The 27,287-nt window shown below is 39.7% G+C and overlaps 4 protein-coding genes across 4 annotated transcripts in view; 3 read left to right on the top strand and 1 right to left on the bottom strand.

Annotated features, from left to right (window-relative positions):
- The first annotated feature begins 105 nt into the window (after positions 1-105).
- Positions 106-7,859, top strand: LOC5509298 (kelch-like protein diablo). Its single transcript, XM_001629768.3, has 4 exons — positions 106-1,022; positions 1,720-2,025; positions 4,976-5,171; positions 6,401-7,859. Exons 1-4 carry the CDS (start codon positions 317-319, stop codon positions 6,888-6,890), a joined length of 1,698 nt encoding a protein of 565 aa, XP_001629818.2. The 5' UTR covers positions 106-316; the 3' UTR covers positions 6,891-7,859.
- A 139-nt stretch (positions 7,860-7,998) lies between these two features.
- On the top strand, positions 7,999-20,327 carry LOC5509299 (N-lysine methyltransferase SETD6). Its single transcript, XM_032378269.2, has 10 exons — positions 7,999-8,495; positions 8,831-9,009; positions 10,385-10,639; positions 10,912-11,122; positions 11,613-11,708; positions 11,782-11,886; positions 17,065-17,148; positions 17,918-18,449; positions 18,591-18,636; positions 18,977-20,327. The coding sequence occupies exons 1-10, from the start codon at positions 8,397-8,399 to the stop codon at positions 19,128-19,130; spliced, it is 1,761 nt and encodes a 586-aa protein (XP_032234160.2). The 5' UTR covers positions 7,999-8,396; the 3' UTR covers positions 19,131-20,327.
- Positions 20,328-21,216: 889 nt separating this feature from the next.
- On the top strand, positions 21,217-22,998 carry LOC5509296 (histamine H2 receptor). The gene has a single exon (XM_032378243.2). It carries the CDS (start codon positions 21,539-21,541, stop codon positions 22,832-22,834), a length of 1,296 nt encoding a protein of 431 aa, XP_032234134.2. The 5' UTR covers positions 21,217-21,538; the 3' UTR covers positions 22,835-22,998.
- The window catches only part of LOC5509287 (intraflagellar transport protein 172 homolog), a 28,915-nt gene continuing 24,581 nt past the window's right edge, over positions 22,954-27,287 (bottom strand). The window contains exons 51-56 of the mRNA XM_048727154.1: positions 26,586-26,645; positions 26,352-26,450; positions 26,038-26,094; positions 25,308-25,404; positions 24,639-24,730; positions 22,954-23,854 (exon numbers count right to left, since the gene is read on the bottom strand). Of these exons, the coding sequence (XP_048583111.1) occupies positions 23,765-23,854; positions 24,639-24,730; positions 25,308-25,404; positions 26,038-26,094; positions 26,352-26,450; positions 26,586-26,645 (495 nt within the window). The 3' untranslated portion in view covers positions 22,954-23,764. The remainder of the gene's footprint in view (positions 23,855-24,638; positions 24,731-25,307; positions 25,405-26,037; positions 26,095-26,351; positions 26,451-26,585; positions 26,646-27,287) is intronic.

The raw sequence follows: 27,287 nt of genomic DNA, 5'->3' as shown, positions 1-27,287 counted from the left end.
AAAAAATGTCAGAATGTTAAGTTGACTCGCGCGTGATTATATTGCACTTTCACGGTCAGTTTTCTACTATTGTTTACTCAATTTCTGTTAATGTCTGTTGGTGACTAAAGCTTGTGCCTCACGGCTGGAGAAAGCCACGAAAACACACGTGGGCACCTGTTAAAACTGAACATCTGGTTGGCTAATAATCATATGAACCAATCAGAACGTGCCTTATAGTGGCTTTCTGTTCCGATAAGTATATTTGAAAGGGTTCCCAACCAAAACTCATTTCAAAAGCTACGACAAAAACAAAAATAGTAAAACACAACTAGCTATGGCCGAGGAATCTAAAGAACCTGAAGTATTAATTTACAAGGACTCGTTTCACGCTTGTAATGTTTTGGAAACATTGAGGACGCTTTTTCAAGGGAGAAAAATGTGCGATGTTACCGTTGTTGTTGGCAAGATGGAAATCCCATCCCATCGTCTAATTTTAGCGGCAAATAGCTCGTACTTCTACTCAATGTTTACTAGCGGAATGAGCGAGACAGCGCAGAATCGAATAAATCTCAAAGAGGTCGATGCTACAGTGGTACGGCAGCTTATCGAGTATTGCTATACATCAACGATTGAAATAAATGAAAACAATGTTCAGAATTTACTCTCAATTGGAAATTTATTGCAGTTTACGACCGTGGTCGAGACTTGCAGCGACTTTTTGAAAAAGCAACTTCACGCAACGAACTGTCTGGGAATTGGGAATTTCGCCGATCATCACGGATGTGGAAAATTGAAACTCGCAGCGCAAAGTTATGCAGAAAAGCATTTTCTTGATGTCGCAAAGTCGGATGAATTTTTATTGGCAACTTACGAGCAAATCTCAAGCATGCTGAAAAGTGATAGCTTGAATGTCATAAGTGAAAAAGATGTTTTTGAGGCGGTTCTTGCCTGGATTAGACACGATTTACCAAAAAGACAAAATTACCTACCGGAATTATTAAAGCATATTCGTCTGACTCTGCTCCCGCCAAAGATTTTAGGTAAATAATCTACAGATTTAAAGAATTATTTTCAAGTATTTTACTCATTTTACTTAAAGTTTTTTTTTCGTAAAACACATTTTTTTACTATAGGTCAAAGCATTTTACCCTTATCTACCACAGGATCGTAAATGTTTAAAAATTCATTCAGAATTGAGGATATTTCTATTAGTTATCATGCCGCTTCATTAATTTTTTTTTTCATGCATAAAAAATATAAGAGTTTTCTATAAACACGTTGACCACAAAATTGATGTTATAGTCAGTCGTTTAAGGGTTGGTAATTAGAATCAAAGAGATGTGACTTTTTATACGCCTAAAAAGCTAAACATGAAGATGACATCTTTTTTTATCTGCTTTATCTTATTTAATTAATTCTACGCCCACTTGGTACACAAATAGTACTCAAAATATAATTATTTTCCATATATCTAAATGTCTCCCCGTTCAGTGCGAGGACAACAAGGACACAGCTACATTTTTAAATTATTGGACGGCACATAATTTGAAGAAATCTCGAATTACATCTAAACAAAGTTTTATGTTTCATTTAACAAATTCAACTGAAAATATCACAATAGTTTTTTTAATATCTTTACCAAATCGTCGCTATGGTACTGGGTGCTTTATACTTGTTATTTTGCAGAAGAGACAAAGCCGAGGCTGACAAAAGCTCTTTAACAACTTTGTTTTTCAGTGGACTGTATAGAGAGTGAAAAATTGGTGCAAGGCGATGATATGTGTATACGGATAATCAGCGAAGCCAAGAACTTCCACCTGCTTCCAGAGCGCCGGGACAAAATGCAAATGTTGACTAAAATTCGCCAGAAAGATCACGGGACAAGAATGTTTGTTATTGGCGGGGAGACTCACAATCAGGTTTATAACTCAGTACAGAGATACGACTTCGAGACGGAGAAGTGGGACTTTCTGGAGCCTATGTGTAAACGGCGTGATGGAGTTGGCGTCGCGAGCTATGCTGGCAGAATATACGCCGCAGGGGGTAGGTACAGGGGTCCCTAATGCAGACTCCTACCCAGTCGTTAATTACTATTGCGCAGAAATCCACAGGAATCCTGAAGCGGGGACCCGCCCTCAAACCACATCTCACCCTCAAACTACATCTCACTTAGGGCGCGTTTTTTTATACTCGCGATTCCGAATGAGAATGATTAGAATAGAAAAAGTGCGCGTTCGTTTATTCCGCATTCCAATTCCGGAATGGAATGGGGGCCATTCCACCCATTTTGCTACATGTAGCAGAATGACTCGAATGCTCTGAACATTCTCTACCAACCATTCACATTCCAGAATGATGGGAAAAAAAACATGCCTGTGGTAAGTTAATAACATAGAACGCCCGTGGTAAGTTATCATCATTAAGGTATCATGTGACCAGCAATCCCAGCGTCTCTTCCTCTCCTTGCCCGTCTGGGGTTATATGTCACACCCTTGATCTCGTTATCACGCGCTCATCCAATAACATTAAGGTGCAAGGCTTACATAATGCTAAACTCCTTTCTGATCATCTATTCGTTGAATGCTGCTTTGATATCCCACGCTCATACCTGTAAAAGAAGACAATACAATATCGAAGACTCAAACAAATCGATATAGAGGCCTTCGTGAAGGATATTCAGCAGTCTCCGCTAGTCGTTGATCGTCCCTCCAACGCCGATGATTTAGCGGCTTGTTATGACGATTCATTTTCGAAGATTCTCAGACACCCATGAACATCTGAAAGAGAAAGTGGTCTTTGCATGCCCTATAGTGCCATGGTTTGACGAATCTCTCAGATTCCTCAAAGCTTGAAAGAAAGATGCTGAAGTAGGGACTTGTAGAAGACAAAATGAACTATCGTAAAATACGAAATGAGTATTCTACTCGTCTTGATACTGCAAAATCGTCGCATTACTGTGATCGTATAGAAGAGTGCGCCGGTGAATTCAAGAAGACTCTTTGCAATTGTCTCGTCTCTGGTCAAACCGAATCAGGATAATCCTTTACCACCACATCAGGGTTCCCCCTTCTTTCCAGTGACTTTGGGGAGTTTTTCTGCAAGAAGATTCAAATAATCAAAGACGACTTAAATGAGATATCGCCTTCTTTTGTGAAGCCAGTTTCAGCTGCAAGTAGTCAACTTTCAAAACTTGATAACTTCAAAACACTTCCAGAAGATGAGATACACAAAATTGTCAAGTCTTCTCCCAGTGCAACGTGTCGCCTGGATCTAATTCCTACCCGGATTTTGAAGCAATGTGCCGCTGCAAAAGAATCTCGGCCTGGACCTTATCTTTAAGAACGTTCGTCCTTTCAGCAATCTACCATTCAATGATCATTGATCAATTGCTCTCACATTGCGAAGCATCACCTCTTCCAGATTACCAGTTATTCTATCGTGAAGGCCACTCGATGAGACAGCACTCTTTAAAGTTACAACGACATATTAATGGCAATGGACATACAGGAGGTCATGCTGTTAGTCCTACTGGATCTAAGTGCGGCATTCGACACCATCAAACACAACATCTTGCTCGAAATCACGATCACTTAGCACGAACTTTGGTGTGGTAGGAATGCAAAGAAGTGGATCGGTTCTTTCCTTACTAGAAGGCAGCAGCAAATTGTCATAAACAGCACGTAACCTGAAAGCTCCAGTCTTGAATGTGGTGTTCCTGAGGGTAGTTGTCTTGGTACTTTTCTCTTCATTGTCTATGCGAGTAGCATTTTGAACATCATCAACACCTCCCCAACGCACATGGGTATTCCGATGACACACAGATTTACCTCTCCTTCAAGCCGTCGCATCCATCAGGTCAAGAAGATGCATTGAGGGCAATCGAGAAATGCATATCTGAAGTACGTGCTTGGATGATTAGTCATCGCCTAAAAATAAACGACTCCAAGACAGAATTCTTGGAAATTGGCTCACGTCAGCAGCTGGTCGATACCGACTTGGTTTCAGTCGGTGCGTCGGAAATCAAACCAGTATCAGAGAAGTTAGGAACCAGGGTGCTTCGTTTGACAAGAACATGAGCAGATCCGCTAATAAGTTCTTCAATACGGATATACCGCTTTTTCTGTTACTCTGTCAAGTAAGGAGGGAGAGGGGGTCTAAACCCCCTAAACCCTCCCCCTAGATCCGCTAGTAAGTTCTTCAATACGGATACACCGCTTTTTCTGTTACTCTGTCAAGTAAGGAGGGGGAGGGGGGGCTAAACCCCCTAAACCCTCCCCCTAGATCCGCTAGTGAGATCTTCAATACGGATACACCGCTTTTTCTGTTACTCTGTCAATTAAGGAGGGGGAGGGGGTCTAAACACCCTAAACCCTCCCCCTAGATGCGCTAGTGAGATCTTCAATACGGATACACCGCTTTTTCTGTTACTCTGTCAAGTAAGGAGGGGGAGGGGGTCTAAACCCCCTAAACCCTCCCCCTAGATCCGCTAGTGAGATCTTCAATACGGATACACCGCTTTTTCTGTTACTCTGTCAAGTAAGGAGGGGGAGGGGGGCTAAACCCCCTAAACCCTCCCCCTAGATCTGCTAGTAAGTTCTTCAATACGGATACACCGCTTTTTCTGTTACTCTGTCAAGTAAAGAGGGGGAGGGGGGCTAAGCCCCCTAAACCCTCCCCCTAGATCCGCTAGTAAGTTCTTCAATACGGATACACCGCTTTTTCTGTTACTCTGTCAATTAAGGAGGGGGAGGGGGGGCTAAACACCTTAAACCCTCCCCCTAGATCCGCTAGTGAGATCTTCAATACGGATATACAGCTTTTTCTGTTACTCTGTCAAGTAAGGAGGGGGAGGGGGGCTAAACCCCCTAAACCCTCCCCCTAGATCCGCTAGTGAGATCTTCAATACGGATATACCGCTTTTTCTGTTACTCTGTCAAGTAAGGAGGGGGAGGGGGGCTAGTTACGCGCCTAAGAGTTGCTACCTTACTTTCAGGTTGTGATGGTGATGTCGCATTAAGCTCCATGGAATGCTACGATCCCATTGGTAACAAGTGGTCGTTCGTCCAGCCGATGGTGTGCGGGAGACATGCGTTCAGTCTAGTCGAGCTTGACGGTTGGTTGTATGCCGCCGGAGGAAGTGATTTCTCGCGCTCTGAGTACAGTAGTGTGGAGCGCTATGACCCAATAAGGTATGGAGTGATGCCGGTGACTGGCAAGAACATATCCATACTTGCATGTAGCCAGAAACTGCTGGATGGCATGGACTTTTCGAGATTGCGAAAAGTCTAAGTGTAACAGGACAGGATGAGCGGTCGCGCAAGAACGAGTAGGATTCAAGGAATAAATCTCTAAATACTTTATTGATGCCAAACAAAGCCTAAAATTACAACAATTTGTCCCAAAGGCCAAACTAAACAAATACAATAAACGTAAAATAGATGTAAAATAAACGTAGAATAAACGGGAATGACTAACAGTTCACAGTCCCCTGAGTTAGAAGCTAGTCTTTTATCTTCTTAGTATAACCCAATCCAGTGCACAACCATAACCCACTGAAAAGTATCTAAACGGTGCCACTATTTATGTGCAGTAACCGCATTCCCGAAATTCTAAAACCTGTTGCTAAAAATGCGTTATTTCCGTACTTCGCTAGCGGTAAGGATAATGCACTCGTTCCGATCATTATCATGTGCTAATAGGATCCAAACCAAACAAGATAATCTTGCCGAAAAGAAACTAATTAAATTGGCAACTAACAATTTGAACTTGGCAGCTTTGTGTTACTTGCGTACTTCCGTTAAAAAGCGCAAACTGCATTCCGAAACTGTTAGAGATAAGTGCCGCCCAAGCTGCGAAATTCCTTTGCCTTAAAACCCTAAAAAACAATGAATAATAAGAGTCTCTAGATTTTCCCAAAATATGTCACTAGTGACATATTAGTGTCACATAAGGTTGTTTAGGAGGCCGTGGGTAGAAGGGATCATTTTGTGTTTCTCCTTGCTGAGACATTATCACATGTGAAACTTTTTAATCTTAACAGAAACAAGAATTTGCCGTGCCTTCTTGTAGGGGACATGTGCAACTTTATTGATATAATAATTTGTCGTGTAATCGTGCGTGTCATGTTGCGTGTAATCTTACGTGTCATCTTACGTGTCTTCTTACAAGTAATCTTGCGTGTAATATTAAATGTAATCTTACGTGGCATCTTGCGTGTAATCTTACGTGTAATCGCGTGTAATCTTTGTGTGTCATCTTGCGTGTCATCTTGCGTGTCATCTTGTGTGTCATCTTGCGTGTCACCTTGCGTGTCATCTAACGTGTCATCTTGCGTGTCATCTAACGTGTCATCTTGCGTGTCATCTTACGTGTAATCTTGCGTGTAATCTCACGTGTCACCTTGCATGTCATCTTGCAGAGACATGTGGAGCTCCGTGACCGCCATGAGCACGATGCGAGAAGGCGTTTCCATGGTAACAATGGATGGAGCCCTTTACGCCATAGGAGGAGACAATGGTGTCACAATATTGAACACGATGGAGAGATACGACCCGAGAATAGGTCAATGGAGCGCCTGCGTCCATATGGGCTACAGGAGGCGGTACTTCGGAGCTGTCGTTTTAAAGAACAAGATCATAGTGATTGGTGGCAGTGATTACGATGAGGATCACAACTCTGTCGAGTGCTACAATCCGAGGATGAACCGATGGGTGTCGTTGCCGTCATTGATGATGCGGCGTGAGAGCCCGGCGGCCATAGTAATCGATGACAAACTTTACGCTATAGGCGGAGCATTTATGAACGTAGAGACCGATACAATAGAGTGTTATGACCCTTTGACCAACAAGTGGGACCAGGCGACTCCCCTTTTGAGCCCCCTTGAGGGAATGGGCGTGGCAGTTATATAGATAAGAGGGGTATGCGACCGATACGATCGAGTGTTATAACCCTATGATTATTGATTATAGGCTACACTTTATTTGCCCCCCCCCCCCCCTTAAGGAATAGGGAGGGGCCGTTATGGACAGTAAGGCCATGTGCGAGAATGCATTTTATGATACGCATAGAAAAGCAAAGCAGAGCGTTACATGATCGACGTGGAGAAATGGGAAATCAGGCTTAATTTATTGTTTTAACAACACAATATATTTGAAATGCATAGCGTACTTCTATTTGTGTAAGTTAAGTTGTTAATTGTTGGGAAAGAAACTGGTTGATAAGTTTGATAAAAGGTTGATAAAATTGAGAGGTAGCGGGGTGAAGCCGGTTCTTATATTTGCGTTCAGGTTTCCTGTGTTGATAAAGGATGTGACGTCACATAAGTTCATCTATCACATACTACCTCACGGCTCATCTACGAAGACAGGTGAACCGCCCAATATGCCACAGACAGGATCGGCTAGTTTTCTCATAGCACTTGTACTGACCCCCTCCCCCCAAAAAAACTTGGACTTGAAAATTTAGCTAGCTATAAAACCTTGTAATTGTTGGACACTAGAAAAACTTTAGGAGGCGGAGCCCGTCTTCAGTGTCTGTACTTGACCGCACAGGGGCGGCGGACGGGGAGGTTAATACATGTACATTTCGGAATCCGAAAAAGTCGACCTAATTTTTCCGGTGGGGGGAAGGGGAGTTCTTTGTTAAAAATCTGACCACTCCCGATTGCATAATCTCCACGGGACGTTTATTGTCGGATTTGGCTACATACCAGAGTGATCTAGCTTATGCACCCCCCCTGGGTACGGGCCTGCTCAATAATGTTACATGTATAAATCGATTACTTGATGAATCCTCTCTAGCGCATGGGATATAACCGAGAACCAAAAATGGAAAGGAAATAAAAAGGAAGCTATAAAAAGTACTGAAAAGTAATAGGATAAAAAAGGTTATGAAAGAGAAAAAATTTTGCCCGAGGTTTCTTGGTGTTACGGAGCACCAGCACCAAAAACACAATGGAACAAAAAGCCAAAAACAAAGACCTTAGAACAAGACAATGAAATAGAGTACAAAGGCATTGGGCACCAAAAACAAAGCTCCCCGTAACACCAAGGAATACCCAAAGGTTCGTGTGCTCATTTCAGAGAAAAAGTGGAATATTTGAGCATTCATATTCTTATACTTGCATCGTCATCGGGGCGTAATAATAAATACCTTAGAAAAATATCTCTTTATTACATGATTTCTTTCTCGGACTACACCTGTGTAAATTTTGTGGTACCGATAATAAATAAATAAATTGTATTGTATTGTAACCCCTTCCCACACCTTTAGGATCATTCCGCCGCCCCTTAAAATCCACCCCCATTTCTTTCCACGATTTGTATTTGAGACAGAGATTAGGAAACCGAATTTCCCGCAATAAAAATGGGTTTCCTGTGTTAGAGCCCAGGCCTCCGTAATTAATTTCGGTCAATATGGCGGACGAAAAGAAAGAAAAATCTTTGGAACTAGATAGTGCTATTTCTAGTTTCTTGCTATGGTGCCACGACAACGATCTAAAGCTCAACAATAAGGTTAGTAGTATGCAAAAGTCTGAGGCAAAGCATAGGATATATTGACATCTTTCACGTGCATCTTTCACGTGCATCTGTCACGTGTAATAATAATCTTCAGAGGAAAAAGAGAAGCAAGAGAAACAGCGTACCCCAAGAATGGCTTTAGTGTTGATTTCATGAATTGCACCAGCGCACGTTACTCATCTACTATTTCACCAGAGGCGTATCATAAAAAATGATCAAAATCATGCATGAAAAGTCAAAAGGATGCCAAACACAAAATTAACTTTCATCAGCCTAGTGACAATCTCCTTCTACCTTTTTATGTCTTGCCATTCACTGATTTTTTTCAGGTTGCTGTCAGACTAAGAGGCTCGTGTCATCGCTATGGCATGGTTGCTATGGAAGATATTTCCCCTGATGAATGCCTATTTAAGGTTCCACGTGGACTTCTTTTAGAGCCAAAAACATGTGGAATTTCAAAGATCTTAACTGGGAAAGTAATACAAAATATGCTTAGTCAGCATGAGGGGTAAGCATGATGCATTCCTGGGACCGTTTAGAAAACTTAAATAGCTCTTCTGCAGTTTTTAAAATTCTGATAACTCAGCTAAACCCATGGCAGAAATGCCTGTAGAGACCGGGTTGAGGGAGGGGAGGGGGGGGGGGGGGTTGGGCTGGGTTGGGCTGGGCTGGGGGCGACTCAAGTTTTTCAAAGTTTATAGGGGAATGACCAGAAGCAGGCCCGTACCCAGGATTTTTCTTGGGGGTGTGCGCATATCAAGTTTATTCATACATTCTTTTTCTTTTCTTTTCGTGTTTGCTTGTCTATTTTTTTGCTGTTTTTTTTTACTTGTGCCTCGTCTGACGACAGAATCTCGTAAGTCATTTAATCTTGGCTGTCTAGCTAGATTAGCTTTTTAGTTATTTTCTAGACAGCCAGTACCCGATTTGTATTAAAGTATTTAGTTTTGTATTGTAATTTCATCTTGTGGTACAAATAAAAAATATATTGTATTGTATTGTAAGAAAATTTAGCAAAAAAATTGTCATTTTTACTAAACATTGTCACTTCCATATATGGAAACTAATATATTCATTATTTGGAAAAAACTGCATGATTCTTGTCATTTTTAAGGTTGCCCTACCGCAGATGCTTCATAAACTTCATAACTTGTAGTCAGAAGAGAAAAACAGTTACTGTGATCATCTTTAGTCAATGGAGAATGTCTCTGAAAAGAAACTAAGATTTCTCGGTACAAGACCCCCAAAACGACAATGTTTTCTTCATATGAAATCCGAGGGGGGGGGGGGGGGGGGGGGGAGGGATTTCTCTTATAAAAATCTAACCACCTCCAAAAGAACAAAAAGGGATTTTTTTATGCCTTTTCAGTATCTCCACGGACGTTTATTGTCGGAATTTGATACATACCAGAGTGTTCTAGCTCATAATTTTTAGTTTTATCTACTAATAACGCGTCTTTTGAGAATCAAAAGTGGACTTTCGACTGTTGTGGGGGGTTTGCACCCCCTGTGCCCCCCCTGGGTACCGGCCCGAGAAAAGGCCATGGCTGGTCCCCCTCCAGTTTTCTTAACTTCTCTGTATCTTGGCTTACCTCAGTATTTCCTGTAAACCACCTTTTAGGAATCACAGCACGCACATGCCTAAAGCATTAAAGTCCGAAGATGTACTCTGTTTATAAAAAAGAAAACAAATACTGTATAAAACAATTGAATTCTTATTTTATGGGGCCAATATATCATATGAAACACCATTTTGCAATCAGTCATTTGTAGATGTCTTTTCCTAATCCTTCAAATTTTACTTGTCCTTACCTCTTATCATTCCCTAAATCTCGCCGCTATTATAATTTAGCACTATTATGATTCAAATGTCTGTTTTATAGATCCAGCTGGGTCCCCTTATTACTGGCTCTCATGTATGAATACACCAATCCCACATCACTATGGAAACCATACATGGATATTGTTCCTGGAATCGATATTCTTGACCAGCCCATGTTCTGGCCGGATGAGACCAGGCAGTCATTGTTGCAAGGAACAGGTTTTGAGGATGATGTTGAGGATGATAAACAACGTATCGAAAGGCAGTACTTCACTGTGGCAGTACCAATAATGAAAAAGTTTAAAAAGTTTTTTGAGTAAGTCATTCTATGTTTTTGGCATTAGTTAGATAAGACTTTAATGTTGACTTTCGTGACACTGTTGTTTTGGTTTGATTTTGATATTGGAATATCTTATTATTTTGTATCTTATTATTATCCTTATTTACCACTAAAGATTTAGTTTACCACTAAAGTGTCCATCCTATTTGCATTTCTTTTGTGAACTTAAAAGACTTGATACAATTTGCCACACATGTCAGCTCAGAATGTTGAAGGGGTGATTCATAGCATTTCCCTTTGTTTCATAGCCTGAAAAGACATTCCCTTTCACTGTACAAACACATGGCCGCCTTCATCATGGCTTATAGCTTTACTGAGGATAGCCCTAGTTTCCATGGTAACAATGTTCCTGTCATGGTACCCATGGCAGACATTCTCAATCACCATAGCAACAACAATGCAAGACTTGAGTTTGGAGAGGAAGAACTTAGCATGGTTTCCACCCAACATATTCTGAAGGTAAAATTAACAGTTGTACGATCATCAAGAATCAGGTGTCTTCTATTTGCCATAGTTGTCATGATCACATCTTTTTCCCTATCATGTCATCATCATCATCATCAATTTCAACATTACCAATTAAAGTCAGTTTTCCCATTGTCATCATGGTTGTTATCATTATAATCATGTGCAACATAATCACCCATATTTGTCATCCTCACTTTCGTTATCATTATCTTTGTCAACATCATTATCATATCGTTTAAAATATCATCAACCACTACTTGACATCATCATCACCATCATCATCATCATCCTTATCATTATTTGTGGGTCTAGGAATTTTCAAAGGGTGGTCCAATTTATGGAAAACAAGTCTTTTACGCCCTCAATTGTCTATCCATGAGGATAATCATTTTTTTACCCAAAAAGTGTTATTTTCGTCATCAACCAAAGCTTTATCAATCTGTCTTTGATTTGTATAAAATAATTGACTTTGTTTTTTTAGGGAGGGGAGGTGTTTAACACATATGGGCAGCTTGCTAACTGTCATCTGCTTCAGTCCTATGGATTTGTGGAGGGCCCTGACAACCCAAACGACACAGTAAGTCTCTGATACTCCTGACTCACAACACAACAGCCCAATTGAGTACTTTTTACTGTCAATGTCGTTTCAGGTTGAAATCCCCCTGGGTCTTTATCTTAAAGTGGCAAAAGATGAGAAGCAATCAAAGAGCCAAGCAAGGATCATAGATTCCAAATTCCAGTTTATGGAGGAAATTGTAAGCCAATTTTATTTGTTTCCCACTGCAAGTGCATGGTCATAATCAGCATATGGACATGGGGTACACCACCCTCCCTCCCTGTGATAAAAATTAGAATTTCACAAATGACACAAAGTTTTCCAGCTGTATGTCCTCACTAATATACAAACCTGGATTTCACGATACTGGGTTTTACGATAACCTCGATTATTATATACATACCGAGATTTACGCGCCAAAAACCATTGTGATAAAACTAGTCTCTTCGCGCTAGAGAAGCCAGCTGATTGGTCGTACGATTTTTTCCACTAGTAAAAAATGCCGTATTGGCGTTCTGATTGGATATATCATTATTTTCACTTTTGAGCAAAATCGTTTCGTTTGCTTGACAACTCGCCCGAAACTCCTTGATGTGTCTCAGTTCGCTCATTGAGAGTAACAAATCTATTGTTATCGATGCGTGTTGTTGTTTTTGCTTTACGCCCCGTAATTTCTTGGTATTATAATTACTTAGTACTAGTAAACCAAATCTCGGGGCGAGTTGTCGTTGTTGCTTTACGCCCCGTAATTTCATTTAATAGTAAAGTTATTATACTAGTAAACCAAATCTCGGGGCGAGTTGTCAGATTGGTTTCTCGCCCCGAAATTTTACTTTTTACTAGTATGTTTTTTCTATAAAATTTTAAAATTCTATAAAATTTCAAAATAATACCACTAAACTTTTTCGCCCCCAATTTCATTTACTAGTACTAGTAAGTTAATTTGCTAACTTAGCTAATATATGAATTCCCGTGAAATAACCTATAATTTTATGATGACGTTCCTTTCTCCTGGTGGAGATACAGAGAAAGGTAAGTAGTAGGGTAGGTATGGAATTAGCCGTATTTTTGAGGGGGAATACATTAGCTTACGTTAAGTTCCGACGGCCAATCAGACGGTTATTCTATTCCGACGGCCGTCGCATCTATTCTATTCCGACGGCCGTCACATCTATTCTATTCCGACGGCTATTCAGTTCCGACGGCCTTCGCATCTATTCTATTCAGCCGGTGAACGTTAACGTAATCTCAAGTCACAGTTAGACTGAAAAAAAAATAGCCACAAAAAAAAATAATAATCTCTGATTGAATGATAGTGAAAGCGATTCGACGAAGTGGAGGATTAGAGAAAAAAGAAGATGCTGAATATATTGACGCAAAAACGCTTGTTTTCTATTTGATAAAGATGTGTTATTTATTGTTTAGCCTGTTTTTTGTTTACGGTCTTGTCATCTCAGTATGATCTTGTTATGCTAATACCTGGTGCTCGATCGTGGGTCACTCAAAGAGTGTTAAAAAAATCGTACGGTCGCAACTGAATAGCTGTTGGAATAGAAAACCTTCCGAATTGAATAAATAATTACCATTTCGAATTTTAATACCCATAAAAAATGTTTCTTTTAGTGCATAAACTGACAAACGATGAAAATATGTTACTACTTTTGTAATTCTACAAAGAAAGTAAAAAGTTTGGTTAAACTATTTTATTACAACAACGCTCATCATACAAATTAATAAGGTTAATACAAAAATAAACCTATACATAAACTAGAGTACCTGATATAGGGTATCCATATTTAGGGCTCTAGGCTATAATAAAGTTAATGTACTTTGATTATGGTATTTATCGCCTGGCTTTCTAAAGGACTCTTCTAAAGGCTCTTTTTGTTCTCTTTTGTTTACATGTCTATTGAATATATGCTGTCAAATCATGCAGTTTGTTAATTCACTCTAGATTACATAAAGTTATTCTTTGAAAATGCTTTTTTCCCGGTCAAAAAGTTCAACTACGATTGTAAAATGGTTTATTCCAAGTTGGGACATCTGCTTGCTGAGGAATCGGCTGCTCCCTGAACATCTTTGACAGCAGGAATTTTCTCTTATTTATCGCCGATTCTGTCGCTTCACTCCAGTCAAACCCGTCGTTGTCCATGAGATTTCTTTGCGTATCTATGATTTTCTTGAAAGTTGGATCCTTCCGTAAAGTACGCTTCCACTTTAGATGCTCAAAAAGGACTTTTCTTAGCTCTTTTCGATAGTGGGGAACAAGGTCATTCGTTGCTTTGGCTTCAGCTACCTCTTCAGAGTTGCCGCGCTGCTCATACTTTGCAACAAGTTCTTTCCAATGACCATGGAAGCGATCCATTGATTCAGCTTGGAGACGATCCCAGACATTTGGGATAATATCATCTATACTTTCGCCTGACGAAGAGTCTTCATTCGTAGTATGATCGGTTTGGGAAGATTTGCTATCCGAATAATCTTCAAATGTTTCTGTCGATACGTTTGAATCTTCATCCCAGTAATGTCTAATAGATCCCATACTGCTAGCGTTACCTTTACGCTATGGCGTCCAGAGTAGAATGAGGATTGGGTCGTCCTTCCGGTGCTGTTATACTTTTGTTGTAGTGCGTTCAAGCTCAAAGTTGTCTTATTGTAAAACGAATTCTTTTTTTTTTTGTGTGTGTGTTTATGTTAATCCACTATTCAACAATTCTTCCAAGCTATACCTCACTTTTACAAATTCCAGCTAGGCACTTACAAAATCTAAAACGAAAGAGAAGAATGATTAAAAAACATCCTACATGAAGACAAGACTTTCGGAACGAGGTTCACTCTTATCAAGCCACCTCGTCGAAAGCTTGGTGAGGCGTTATTGCAACGATTGCACCTACCCGAATTGCGAAGCAAAACAGCTAGTTCGACTAGCAAACTATCTGGCAGATGTACATCTTTTAGAAAGTACACAGCGAAGAAAGTGCCTACAAGAAGCCAGAGTTCAACCTAAAGTGAGATTTGTTGAATCTCAAGCAAACACTACAAAATATATGACCTCTAAAAAGGACCAAGTACAAGACCGTAACTGAGGGTCACCCACCCTAATAACTTCTAAGAGCCTAGCTGGAATTTGTAAAAGTGAGGTATAGCTAGGAAGAATTGTTGAATAGTGGATTAACATAAATACACACACACAAAAAAAATAGAATTCGTTTTACAATAAGACAACTTTGAGCTTGAACGTACTCCACCAAAAGTATAACAGCACCGGAAGGACGACCCAATCCTCATTCTACTCTGGACGCCATAGCGTAAAGGTAACGCTAGCAGTATGGGATCTATTAGACATTACTGGGATGAAGATTCAAACGTATCGACAGAAACATTTGAAGATTATCTGGATAGCGAATCTTCCCAATCCGATCATACTACGAATGAAGACTCTTCGTCAGACGAAAGTATAGATGATATTATCCCAAATGTCTGGGATCGTCTCCAAGCTGAATCAATGGATCGCTTCCATGGTCATTGGAAAGAACTTGTTGCAAAGTATGAGCAGCGCGGCAACTCTGAAGAGGTAGCTGAAGCCAAAGCAACGAATGACCTTGTTCCCCACTATCGAAAAGAGCTAAGAAAAGTCCTTTTTGAACATCTAAAGTGGATGCGTACTTTACGGAAGGAACCAACTTTCAAGAAAATCATAGATACGCAAAAAGGACAACGACGGGTTTGACTGGAGTGAAGCGACAGAATCGGCGATAAATAAGAGAAAATTCCTGCTGTCAAAGATGTTCAGGGAGCAGCCGATTCCTCAGCAAGCAGATGTCCCAACTTGGAATAAACCATTTTACAATCGTAGTTGAACTTTTTGACCGGGAAAAAAGCCTTTTCAAAGAATAACTTTCGGTAATCTAGAGTGAATTAACATACTGCATGATTTGACAGCATATATTCAATAAACATGTAAACAAAAGAGAACAAAAAGAGCCTTTAGAAGAGTCCTTTAGAAAGCCAGGCGATAAATACCATAATCAAAGTACATTAACTTTATTATAGCCTAGAGCCCTAAATATGGATACCCTATATCAGGTACTCTAGTTTATGTATAGGTTTATTTTTGTATTAACCTTATTAATTTGTATGATGAGCGTTGTTGTAATAAAATGTTTAACCAAACTGTTTACTTTTTTTGTAGAATTACAAAAGTAGTAACATATTTTCATCGTTTGTCAGTTTATGCACTAAAGAAACATTTTTTATGGGTATTAAAATTCGAAATTATTTATCCAATTCGGAAGGTTTTCTATTCCAACAGCTATTCAGTTGCAACGGTACGATTTTTTTTACGCTCTTTGCGTGATCCACGATCGAGCACTATGTATTAGCATAACAAGATCAAATACTGAGATGACAGGACCGTAAACAAAAAGACAGGCTAATCTTATACTTTATTAAGACAATAAATAACACATCTTTATCAAATAGAAAACAAGCGTTTTTGCGTCAATATATTCAGCATCTTCTTTTTTCTCTACTTCCTCCACTTCGTCGCATCGCTTTCCCTATCATTCAATCAGAGATTATTATTTTTTTTAAGTGGCTATGTTTTTTTAGTCTAACTGTGACTTGAGATTACGTTTGGTAGTAATATAGGTAGGTTTTGTTTAACGTTCACCGGCTGAATAGAATAGATGCGACGGCCGTCGGGACTGAATAGCCGTCGGAATAGAATAGATGTGACGGCCGTCGGAACTGAATAGCCGTCGGAATAGAATAGATGCGACGGCCGTCGGAACTGAATAGCCGTCGGAATAGAATAGATGCGACGGCCCTCGGAATAGCATAACCGTCTATGATTGGCCGTCGGAACTGAACGTAAAATAATGTATTCCCCCTCAAAATTAGTATTCCCCTCAAAAATACGGCTAATTCCATACCTACCCTACTACAAAGGTATAACAAATTACCTCGATCTAACGATATTGGATTCAACGATATTCTCGATTTTATGATGCAAATCTGTTCTCCTAAGTGTAGTTTTGACCTCAATACAACGATATTACTGATTTTGCCTAATAACAAACAGAGAGAAACAGAGAAAAACACCACACATGTACAGTACAGTTAATTGATTTTTTCGATTTGACAGATCTTGTTGAATGCATGCAGATTACAGTCTTACAGAGAGAACATTAACAATATTTTGTAAAAATTGATAATTAATACGACCTCTACAACAATATTTTCAATGGATTTACCCTTATATCGTAAAATCGAAGACTGCAACGATAGCTCGATTTTACGATACATTTTCTTTTTCCCGAGGCAAATTGTAAAATTCAGGTTCCACTTTACTCAGTGAATTTATCTTTTTCAACAGGGGCTTGTCTCGGCCAATGATACCCTTGTCTTTGCTCACGATGGATCTTATGTAGACGGACCAAGCCTGCAGTTGTTTCTCCAGGTATGGAAGGGTTTGAAATTTGACACGGTATTTGGTATTTGGATGTGGGAAACTTCATAGGAAATTTTAAAGGTCTTAACACATTTGACCCATATAAGAAAAGCGTTTTGATAGACGCATGAAGCAGAAGAACGGTGTACACGGAACTCATTTCTATTCTTCTAAGGATTTCCCTTTCTTTTCTTTCTATTCTTTCTTTAAATACCATTTGAGAAGTTTTTTTAATTATTAAATATAATGATGAAAAATATCATATATTTAAATATCATATATATATATATATAAGATATATATAATACCAGAAAAGTTCCATACCCCCCCGGGGGAGGGGTGGGGGTCAAATCCCTAGGAAATTCCAGGGGTTGGGGGGTATAAGGTGTTCCAGGGGATCGATTTTGCTCCAGGATGTGAAATAAAAGTAAATTATACAAACACAAGCTATTGACTGTTATTTGCGGTAACTAAAAAAAGAAACCAAATGGATCATCAATAAAGCAGACCGCGTTGTACACGCTACAGACGTGTACAAATAAGGACACGTTTTTCATCAAACAGTTCACGTGAACTTTTCGTCAAAATAGGGAATTTTTGGGGATCTCGAAATTCCAGGGGTGGGGAATAAAAAATCCCTCCGTAGGGGGGTATGAATGTTTTCTGGAATTACACTCTCCAAGGTTGGGCATTTTTAGGGGTAAAATGGATGTACCCCCTCATGTTGATAGCCAACAATGCCTCTAGATTTTTACTTCCGCATTATTTTGTCTGTTAGATTCTTCATCTTGACCAAGGCGACATGAGAAAGTTGTCCTCTCCATCTAGCCTCGGGCAGGAGCCCCTATCTGACGTGTACCATCTGGTATCTCAACTTGATGACGAACACAGAGAATTCTGGAATAAAATTCTCCAGAATGTGGTCAGCGAAGTTGGTGATGGGGCTGATGGAAGAGGTTGTGGTCAAAATGACGAACGTTTTGGCGAGAAACGGGGAAGAAGCTGTTTCAAAGCAGAGGAACATTTTGAAACAGATAAAGACAATGATGTTTTTGATACATCGAAAAGAAGAAAGAATGCTTATACGAAAAAGAATCATATTTATGAAAAGAATGGTGATGATGCCGAAAGTGATAATGATGATGATGAAGATAATGGTGATAATGGCAAAGTTTATTATGGAACTGATGGTGAAGAAGCTAACGATGATGCTAATGATTATAGCAGTGAAGATGACATTAACAGTGACGATGAAGATGGTGATAGTGAAGATGATGGTATGCCTGAGAAAGATCAACGGATATCTTACGGTGAGTTTCAGGATTGTGATTTTGCAACTGTGAAAAAGAAACTGTCTTCGTCTCACGATTTCCATTTTTAAAATATCAATGTTGTTATGTCTATAATTATCGTTATAAAGCTAATAGTTAAAAGCCCATATCTCTTTACAGATGAACTGAAGCAGTTTCCTGACTCGTGGAGGAGAACACTTAAAAGGTGGGTCTTGCTAGTAGTTCTTCCCGAGTTTGGAAAAAGTTCTTTCAGCGGGGAGAACTCCACACATCCCTTGATGCTTTAACCTGCGAAACATCGTGTAATAAAGGACAGCGTCTTCCCAAAATCCCAATAAAAGAGTATGAAAAATTAGATATAGCAAAATATCAAGTGTAAGAAAGCATCCATTTCCATCGGCTGATTTGGGGAAGCCTTATAGTAAAGTATACAACTTTCGTTTTGGATGGGCCTATTTCGACACTTTTTATTTACATTCGAGACTTTGTATTCACACATTCAAGCGTCGTAGTTTCAAGTAGTGAGCTTTGTTTTATCCTTGCAGGGTTGCTGACGAGTACAAACTCAAGAATTTCAGCTGGCGTGATTTAAGCGAACTTGATCGCAAACCAAATCTTTCCAGGCGTGAACAGTGCGTCAGACAGATACGGCAAGCGCAGATACTGGTCTGTCAAAAGATATGTGACCTCATAACGTAGACCAGTATATACATCCTATACCTATCCGGGCAAACAATAGAAACTGCAGGTACACAAGGGCTTGCATATATTGTGCTAGTCATCCCTCTATACTACTAGTAGAAAAAATATGAAAGGAGGGGCCTATAGTGGCGGACCATTAGAAAAGTGAAAGGGGAGGGGGGGATGTTTCAGCCTTTTCTAATAATCCGTCCTCTAGGTATTTGAGGGGGGAGCAATAGGATTTTTTCATTCACGATATTTTAAGGCCAGAAAATGTTTTTGGTATTTTTTTTATTTACAAAAAAGAGCATTTTTTATCTGTAGAAGTGCTCTGGAAGCTGTGCTCTCATTCTTTTATGTAAACCCCTTCCCCCAAAAAATATAACTAATAGCGAGAAAGGACACCGTATTTGAGAAGTTAATACCCGTGGAGCGGACTTTCGTTTGACGAATCAGTTTTAGTGCGAAAAAAAAAATGAGATGTGCTTTTAAGGAAAATAATTCCGCTTGAATCACTTTGTTATTCCACCTTTCCTTTTTAATATAAAACGGCTTCTGTCTAGTGATTGGTGCCTAAGCGACCTACTTTCTCTCCAGCTGCCACTTTAGAAATATAGTCCCAAAAATACTTCCTTTTTGCTAAAATGATGTATATAGATGCCTCAAAAAGGGCAACATGTGCATTAATATAATAGCGTCAAGTAAGTCCTGAATTACCTCCTAAAATAGGTAATGCCACCACTATATTGGTTAAGGTGTATTGTTTACCGTAGTTTTATTAAAGGGAAACTCTGGGATGTTTACTTGGCTTAAAAAATCCGCTTGGGCATCGGGGCCGATACCACATGTGGCGTATATTTATGCTGGTATTCTACAGTGTACATTAGCGGAGCAGCTATCGTCTCCTTCTGGGATATCTACAATATTAAAAATGTGGTATCAAATCCAAAGCCCGTTTACTTTTACTAAATAAATATTTGTATCTTTTCGTTCAAATTTTTCAGTTCAATTACGTGTAGGCAACGGCAGAACAGACCCCTCCCTATCTTGTCCCCAGAGAAACCATGGATGAAAATAAGCTTTGCGAATTCAAGCGTATACCCCCCTTCTTTGTCTAATCTAGGAGTCGCTTCTATTACAGCTGTAGTTACTGATAAAATAGCGCTTTAATCAAGGTTTATAGGAAATTTTAATAAACGTGAGCTTGGGGTGTAATTTAATGTTATTTCTGCGCATATATCAAGGAAAAAGTGATGCTATTAGATTCTCTTCGGCACAGCATGGGATGTTTTTAGTACAAATTCGCCTTCTTATTCCCTTATAATCTATTTAACACCACTTTTATTTTGATGCCTGGTGCGCAAAAAAATCATATTTTGGAAGAAGTTTTCCTTTTTTCCGGTCACAGATGCGAAGGTAAGTTTTTTTTCATGGATTTTCTTGAATTCGTCCACCAATTTATGCATTTCAGTGGTACCTCTATTAAGCGGTTTGGACTAAGTGCATGGCAGCGCGACAAACATTTTGTAAGTCGTATTGAACAATTGTCTGAGCGTTCCACATTAAAACTGCCGCTGTTCTTCTTTTGTTTCTTTGTTGAGATACAGCTCAAAATCTATTCGTACCGCCATCTTGTCCAAAATTCTTCATAGTGTTTCATTTTATTTTCAAATGTAAGATCAGCTTGTTTAGATAATGCGTGCCTTTTTTCGTAAGTTTTAAAAGCGACGTTTTTCTTCATGGGAAAAACTAATCAAAGACAATTTATGCGCTAATGAAACATGTTAGCATTTTTAATAATTCTCGCTCGTTACGTAAGCGCATTAAAATCTCATAAAAGTACAAGAGTTCTATGAAAATTTTTATTTTTTTAAAAACAGCCGACCTTGCCACCACCTGTTTTAAAGATAACAATATCAAAAATACTTGTTTCTGAAATGATAAAAATTTCACAAATGATTAAAAGTTTAGTTCAAAAGAGACGAATAATGTTAATGAACATGCTTACATAATTAGTTTGAAACACGGAAATAACTGGCATGATAGAGAAAATCTTGTTGTGTTTACCACGATTTACGATTATATTTTTAATTTTATTTTAGAGAAGACTTGTATAGTGCCTTTCCTCTACCGTTTTTTTTTTCTGTAAAGAATATGGAATGAGGTAAACGGGATGAACTGAGGGGACCAGCCATAAAAAGCCAAAGAACATCCAGTTGAGGTCATAGGCCTATCAACATTCAAATATCTCTTTTTGCCTGGAAAGTGTCCCGCCCAAGCCGAAACCGAGCTATCAAAAGCATAACAAAAACGTGTTCTATCTTCTGCGATTCCATTTTTTAAGTAATCGTCGTTAGCTAAAGGCAACATATTCCTCTATAAACGTAAGTTTAGTTGTTCGTTAAACTTCGGTACGAAGCAGTCGTATGGACTATAACATTTTAGTAAGACGAATTTTATTAGAAAGTCTCTGTATATACCAAAATTTTGCTTGGAAGCTATATATTTTTTCTCTAACTCCACAGAAGTTGCTAAGAACTATGGAAAACTCAACATGCTCCCCTGGTCTCCTTGCATGGCATAACGCATACGGTCCCGCGACTGGTAGAATTATCTCTACGGTAATAGCAGTCATCCACTGTGGGACTTGTCCCTTTACTTTCTCGCTGAACCTCCTTGTGATACTTGCTCTTATCAAGCAATCCTCCCTACGAAGCAAGTCCAACACGATCCTCGGGTGCCTGGCTCTGACGGACTTATTGACAGGTCTGATAACTCAACCGATCATCATAGCCACTAACATTACTCTACCGTATTGCTACAGCCTTGCTATCGAGTTGGGAGTCACCGTGAAACTGCTCGGCTCCGTGTCGCTGTACAATGTGACGCTACTGAACATTGATCGGTATATAGCTATGAAGAAGGCGTTCAGGTACCCGACAATCGTCACAAACGAGCGCCTGGTCATCGCTGAAATCTCATGCTGGGTCATAGGCCTAGTTCAAGCCATCGTGGACACATATTCGAGCTTGTTCGCCATGGTGATCAACTTGCTGACCTTTGCGTGTTTTTGTGTTTGTATTTACTGTTGTTTTGAGGTGTGGCGAGTGAGTAGAAGGCACCAGAGAGCGATCTTGAACCAACACCGTTCAGCAGGCATGCCAAGAAGCACCCTCCAACAAGGCAATACCAATTTCCTCTTCATCGTTATCACCGCCCTTTTGATCGTCTCCTGGCTACTGCTGGTGGTCGTCAGGTTGTCAGACCAACACGATACGCTGCTGAGACCGATTGCCTCCACTCTTGTTGTTCTCAACTCATTCTTCAACCCAATTATATATGCATTCAGAAATCGATTTTTCAGGGAGGCATTCAAAGAACTTCTATGCCCCCGGGCAAGAGCAGTACACCCCATTGCAAGTTTTTCAAAACCTGTAGTGTTTTTTTGTGACTTTACTAAAACAACAAGATCCAGTGACCGTCTATCTATCGCTTTAAAGCCATTCGAAGAGATTCCTTCAAGTTCTTCAAAAGCTGTAATTATTTTCCTTGACCAAATCAACACCACACTGCCCCTTTATCAACCGCCATTTGAAGAAACTACAGTGCTTACCAAACTCTCGTTAGAAAGTTTGAAGAAACTACTGTCACAGGAAGGTAAAAGTTTACTGGCAATTATATTATTTAAAGAAAAAAAAAATAAGTATGGAGAATGTTGCTGAAAAAAAATATTTATGATGAAAATTCAAGTCATTTTTGTCCATAGAAGGCTTAAACGACGCCTTATGTAAGATTTGCTTAGTTACGCCTTGAGCTCTCAATAATAAATCATAAAATGGTGTAATCTTACTTTACATTTTATTAAATAAAACCCTAATCAATAATATACAATTTACTTTGGGATTACTGGTGAGGAGGCATTATTTCGAACAATTTCGGGAAGTTTCGGTTTTTTTTTTTGCAACAAAGGGGGTAAAAATCCTTTTTTTTAGCAACTTTACAGTACCAATACAATAATTTATAGTATTAACCAAATCTTATTTGCACACAAAGATTTTCGCATTCAAAAAACCTAAAGCCTTCCTAGCAGCTTATGACGAGACCACAAAAAGCTCATCTTATTAGCTCGAGCGACCGCAACCTGTTCTCGCGCATGCTAAATGTGGGTAAAATAATACACGCGATTCTTATATCTTTCATGTGCATATATAAGTATTTTTGCCAAACTCTGCTTAATTTCGGTGAGCTTTTTTATCTTTACAATAACTATTGGGATAGCCTGTGAGTCCTCTATTCACTGAACCGGGCAGCCCAATCGTTGTTGTGTGTAGATGCTGGTGATGTGCAAGTAAGTCTTGTTTTACGCTGTCCCAAGCATAGATTTTACAGGTATAGGAGTGGCTCAGCGGAGATTCCTCAAATGAGTGACTCTTTAATTAACGTTCTTGGGGAGGAGTCTTCCCAAGATGGGCACATATGTGCGCCGTACCTGCGGCCAAGTCACCCCCAACGGCCTACACCCCTCGGGGGCGAAGAAGTGTCTAGTTTAAGGAGTAGGAGGGGTTTTGCGGCGCGCCACACCAGTGGCCAAGTCACCCCCAACGCCCTTCACCCTTCATACCTCGGGGGAGGGGGGGGGGGCGAAGAAGTGTCTAGTTGAAGGAGTAGGAGGGGTTTTGCGGCGCGCCACACCAGTGGCCGAGGAAGCGCAGAACATCCTGGCACTCAGGACTGTGAGAAACCTGTAAGTAAAGCGCATGAATAGAAGTAAATAAATAAGAAGTAAATAAAGATAAGGCAATATCCACGGAACATCTTTTTGTTTCAGCCATTTTTAATCACGAAAACGGAAGAATTCCTCATATATGTTTTACTCTGCACACTTGTTGAGTTGCTGACCAAAAGTTGTTGAGTGCTTAAATCCATCTTCAATGTGTTTTACTGAAAACGAATTTCTTCATTGCTTTTCTATAGAATTTCAACCCATTAACCAATAGAAAAAAAAAACAGATTAAAAATAGAAGATCTACACCCCTCCATTGTCGTACGACGTTTTGATATAAGAGAGATTATTAGGCAATCTGTCAATACCGCCTTCAGCGCTGTAGCTGTTTTTTTTTTTTAACTGGAAATTACGTAGATTAAAGGAATAAACTTACGTACACCTATCTATTAACAACATACGATCGAATTGGCGATGATCCGGTCTTTCGATTCCTTGCAATACTGTCGAGTTTTTTATAAAATTGTTTTGGTCATCTAGGTATTTTAATAATTCATTCTGCCCCCAAAGTCCACTTAATCGAAAAATTGATCAGTTACGCGTCGTTTCCTCTAATCCTCATCACTCTAAACATTTTCAAAGCTTCATTTTGTTGTTCCATCTGGCGTACATGGATATTTCTCTCACGCCAACTGAACAGCTATTGTTACCACCCTTATACGTCCACATACACATACATGTGTTTCCCCTAGATCTCATTTCCGCGCATGTTTCCAAAAAAAACAATAACAATGAATATATACCTTTGTTGCCATAATGAATTTGTTCCAGTCCTCTTTGTTGGCAGCCTTTCCTGGTCGCTTGAAGTCGATCTTGTTACGGAGGACTGGGTAACCTACAAGAGAAACCACGTAGGATTAAGTGCTTTTGGTAAGGGCAATCAATTCAAGGTTGTCAGCGGAAACGGCGATTGGCAATTGCAAAATGGCAGTTCTACGACTGAACGATGCTTATGGGCAGTAGCGAATCTAGGGGGAGGGGGTTAGGGGGTTTAACTCCCCCCCTTTGGGCCAACAGAAGGCCATGTGTAACAGAAAATACCTCCTCCCCCTTTTGTGACTGAGCCAACCCCCCCCCCCCCTCTTTAGTCAAAAGCTAGATCCGTCTCTGCTTATGGGTAGTAATCATTTGTAAAAATGAAGGTTCTAACTAAAAAAAATGCCACTTGTCAATTGCCATTTGCCCTGACGTTTTTTGAAACAGGTGTTTACCTAGAATGTATATTGACCTATGTCCAAATAGAAATTAATATAGCAACTTTCCGTTACTTTAGTTTGACTTATTTTGTATTTCAGTTTCCTTTTGTTTTCGATTTTCAAAATATATTTTGCTACCTGTTTATTTTCATTGTTTTTTTTTTCAACCTCACAATTCTAATAAAACCAGTGTTGGGGACTTCCATTCCTCCTTACCGGTGACTACACAAGGTAGAGATGAAATGCCGGTGTTAAGCGCCACCAAACTAGCCTCGTACGTATCTCGCTCGTCTGTCGGAAGAACTTGCTCCACCTGGAAGAGGACAAACCTTTCATATCAGGAATCCTACAATCTAACTCTGAATGCTTAGTGTAACTTAATTTACTCCTGCGCCATTTCTCTGCCCAGTTAGGGGGCGATGGTTTCCAACAGGCAACCATTGCTTGTGTAGGCTGTTCTCACTAGAGAAACATCTGTGAGACCCCGCCAATGTACTACCATGGGGTGATCAACCACGCTGATGTAGTTATGCCGAGTTTCAGGGTCGCAATATTCAAATTCGGGTCATTTCAATACAGATCGACACGATCGGAAATACCCTGGCTAATTCCCTTTCGCACTGACCCATCTCCCCCCCGAGGGCGTGGTACCGCAACTCTACTGCAACTCCGTCGCCTTTTTCAAACCCTGTCTCACATAACCAAGGATAATGATATTTGTTTGGTGCCACTAAACACTAATAAAGACACTGGCGAAGAGGCAGGAGCCTCGAAACGTCTATAATATCTATACTTTTTAGCGCTCTTTACAAATCTATAATCATACTACTTCGTAGAAGGACAATAATAGGAAAGCTTTCCCGGTGAAAGTGAATGACTATCACCAGGTGCTTCTCCAGTCACAACTACTCTAATGGGTCCATCAGTGAGATCTTTAGCACGGTACCTTTTGATCCATGGAAACAGCAAGCACCCACTCTTTAATCTCCTCTCGTTTCTCCTCCTAAAACAAGAAAAACAACAAGTTCTATTCCCATATGATTAGCAGTGTACATGTAGACACATGTAGACTAAAATCAATCTGGCAAAAATGTTAGAAAAAAAATCACAAAATAATCAGATATTGATAAGATCGCATCAAACGCAACAAGTTCAAGCTTCGGGTAAGAACTGCTTCTTTAGGACAGGACCTTCGAATAGTGTATCACATGCCCTTTTGAAACCCAACTCTTATTGAGGTCAATATACTACAAGACTTACGGGTAAAAATTGCTTCTCTGGAACAGGAACCTCAAAGGGGATGTCCGTCTCGGCGAAGTCGCTGTTGTCCAGCATATCTAGACTCCCTTCCTCGATACCCTGAAGCAATAGATAGAACGATTACCACCGTACATAATGGCGTAAGAGCATCATGACGTACAATGATTATGATGAAAATCATCATCATACGAAAATCATAATAGCGTGACGACCCTGCTGCATGGTGACACTAACCTCGCTAAGATCCAGATAGCGGTTCAAGAAGACAAACGCCATGTTCTCCCATCCAACGCCCTAAAGACAGAAAAGATTATTAAATGCACTCGAAAGAACGCCTTAAAGACTAAACAAACCATTAAATGCACGCAAAAGAAAGTTCTAAAGACGAAATCAACCATTAAATGCACTCGAAGAATGCATTTAGTGGTAAGGAAGTAAGGAACAATTTATAGGATAAGTCTCGTGATTTTTATCCATGACAATAGTTTTGCATTGCGACGCACGCTACCGTGGCCATTTTGACACTTCTACTGTGCGACGCACGCTACCATAGCCAACATGACAAAACTGGCGAGTCATATAGCGAAAAAGGTACTATTGTTAAGCATTTAGCCAATCAGCGGTAAACAAATACTTCACTGACCTCCAGATTGTGCCGGAAAAATAACTTCAGAGATCGCGTCAATTAAAACTGCAATTCTTAAACATTTGGCTATTGTTCACAATTGAAAATACACCCGGAAAATTCGCCAAAAAAAAAAAAAAACACTTCAAAAGTCTGGTACTTGTTAAACAATATGCAATTGAGGTTAATTTTCTTTAGATAGTAGATGGAAATAAATCCTTTCTAATTCTGTTTTATAAAAGAGCGTAAAAATATTAGAGCCAAATGTCTTAATCCTAAGCTAAACGCCGTACTATTCATGCGTCGTCGCA

Source organism: Nematostella vectensis, chromosome 4, assembly GCF_932526225.1.
Source record: "Nematostella vectensis chromosome 4, jaNemVect1.1, whole genome shotgun sequence".
In the NCBI taxonomy this organism is placed as follows: domain Eukaryota; kingdom Metazoa; phylum Cnidaria; class Anthozoa; order Actiniaria; family Edwardsiidae; genus Nematostella; species Nematostella vectensis.
Note: the sequence above shows the minus strand (reverse complement) of the source record. Positions and strands in the feature narration are given on the sequence as shown.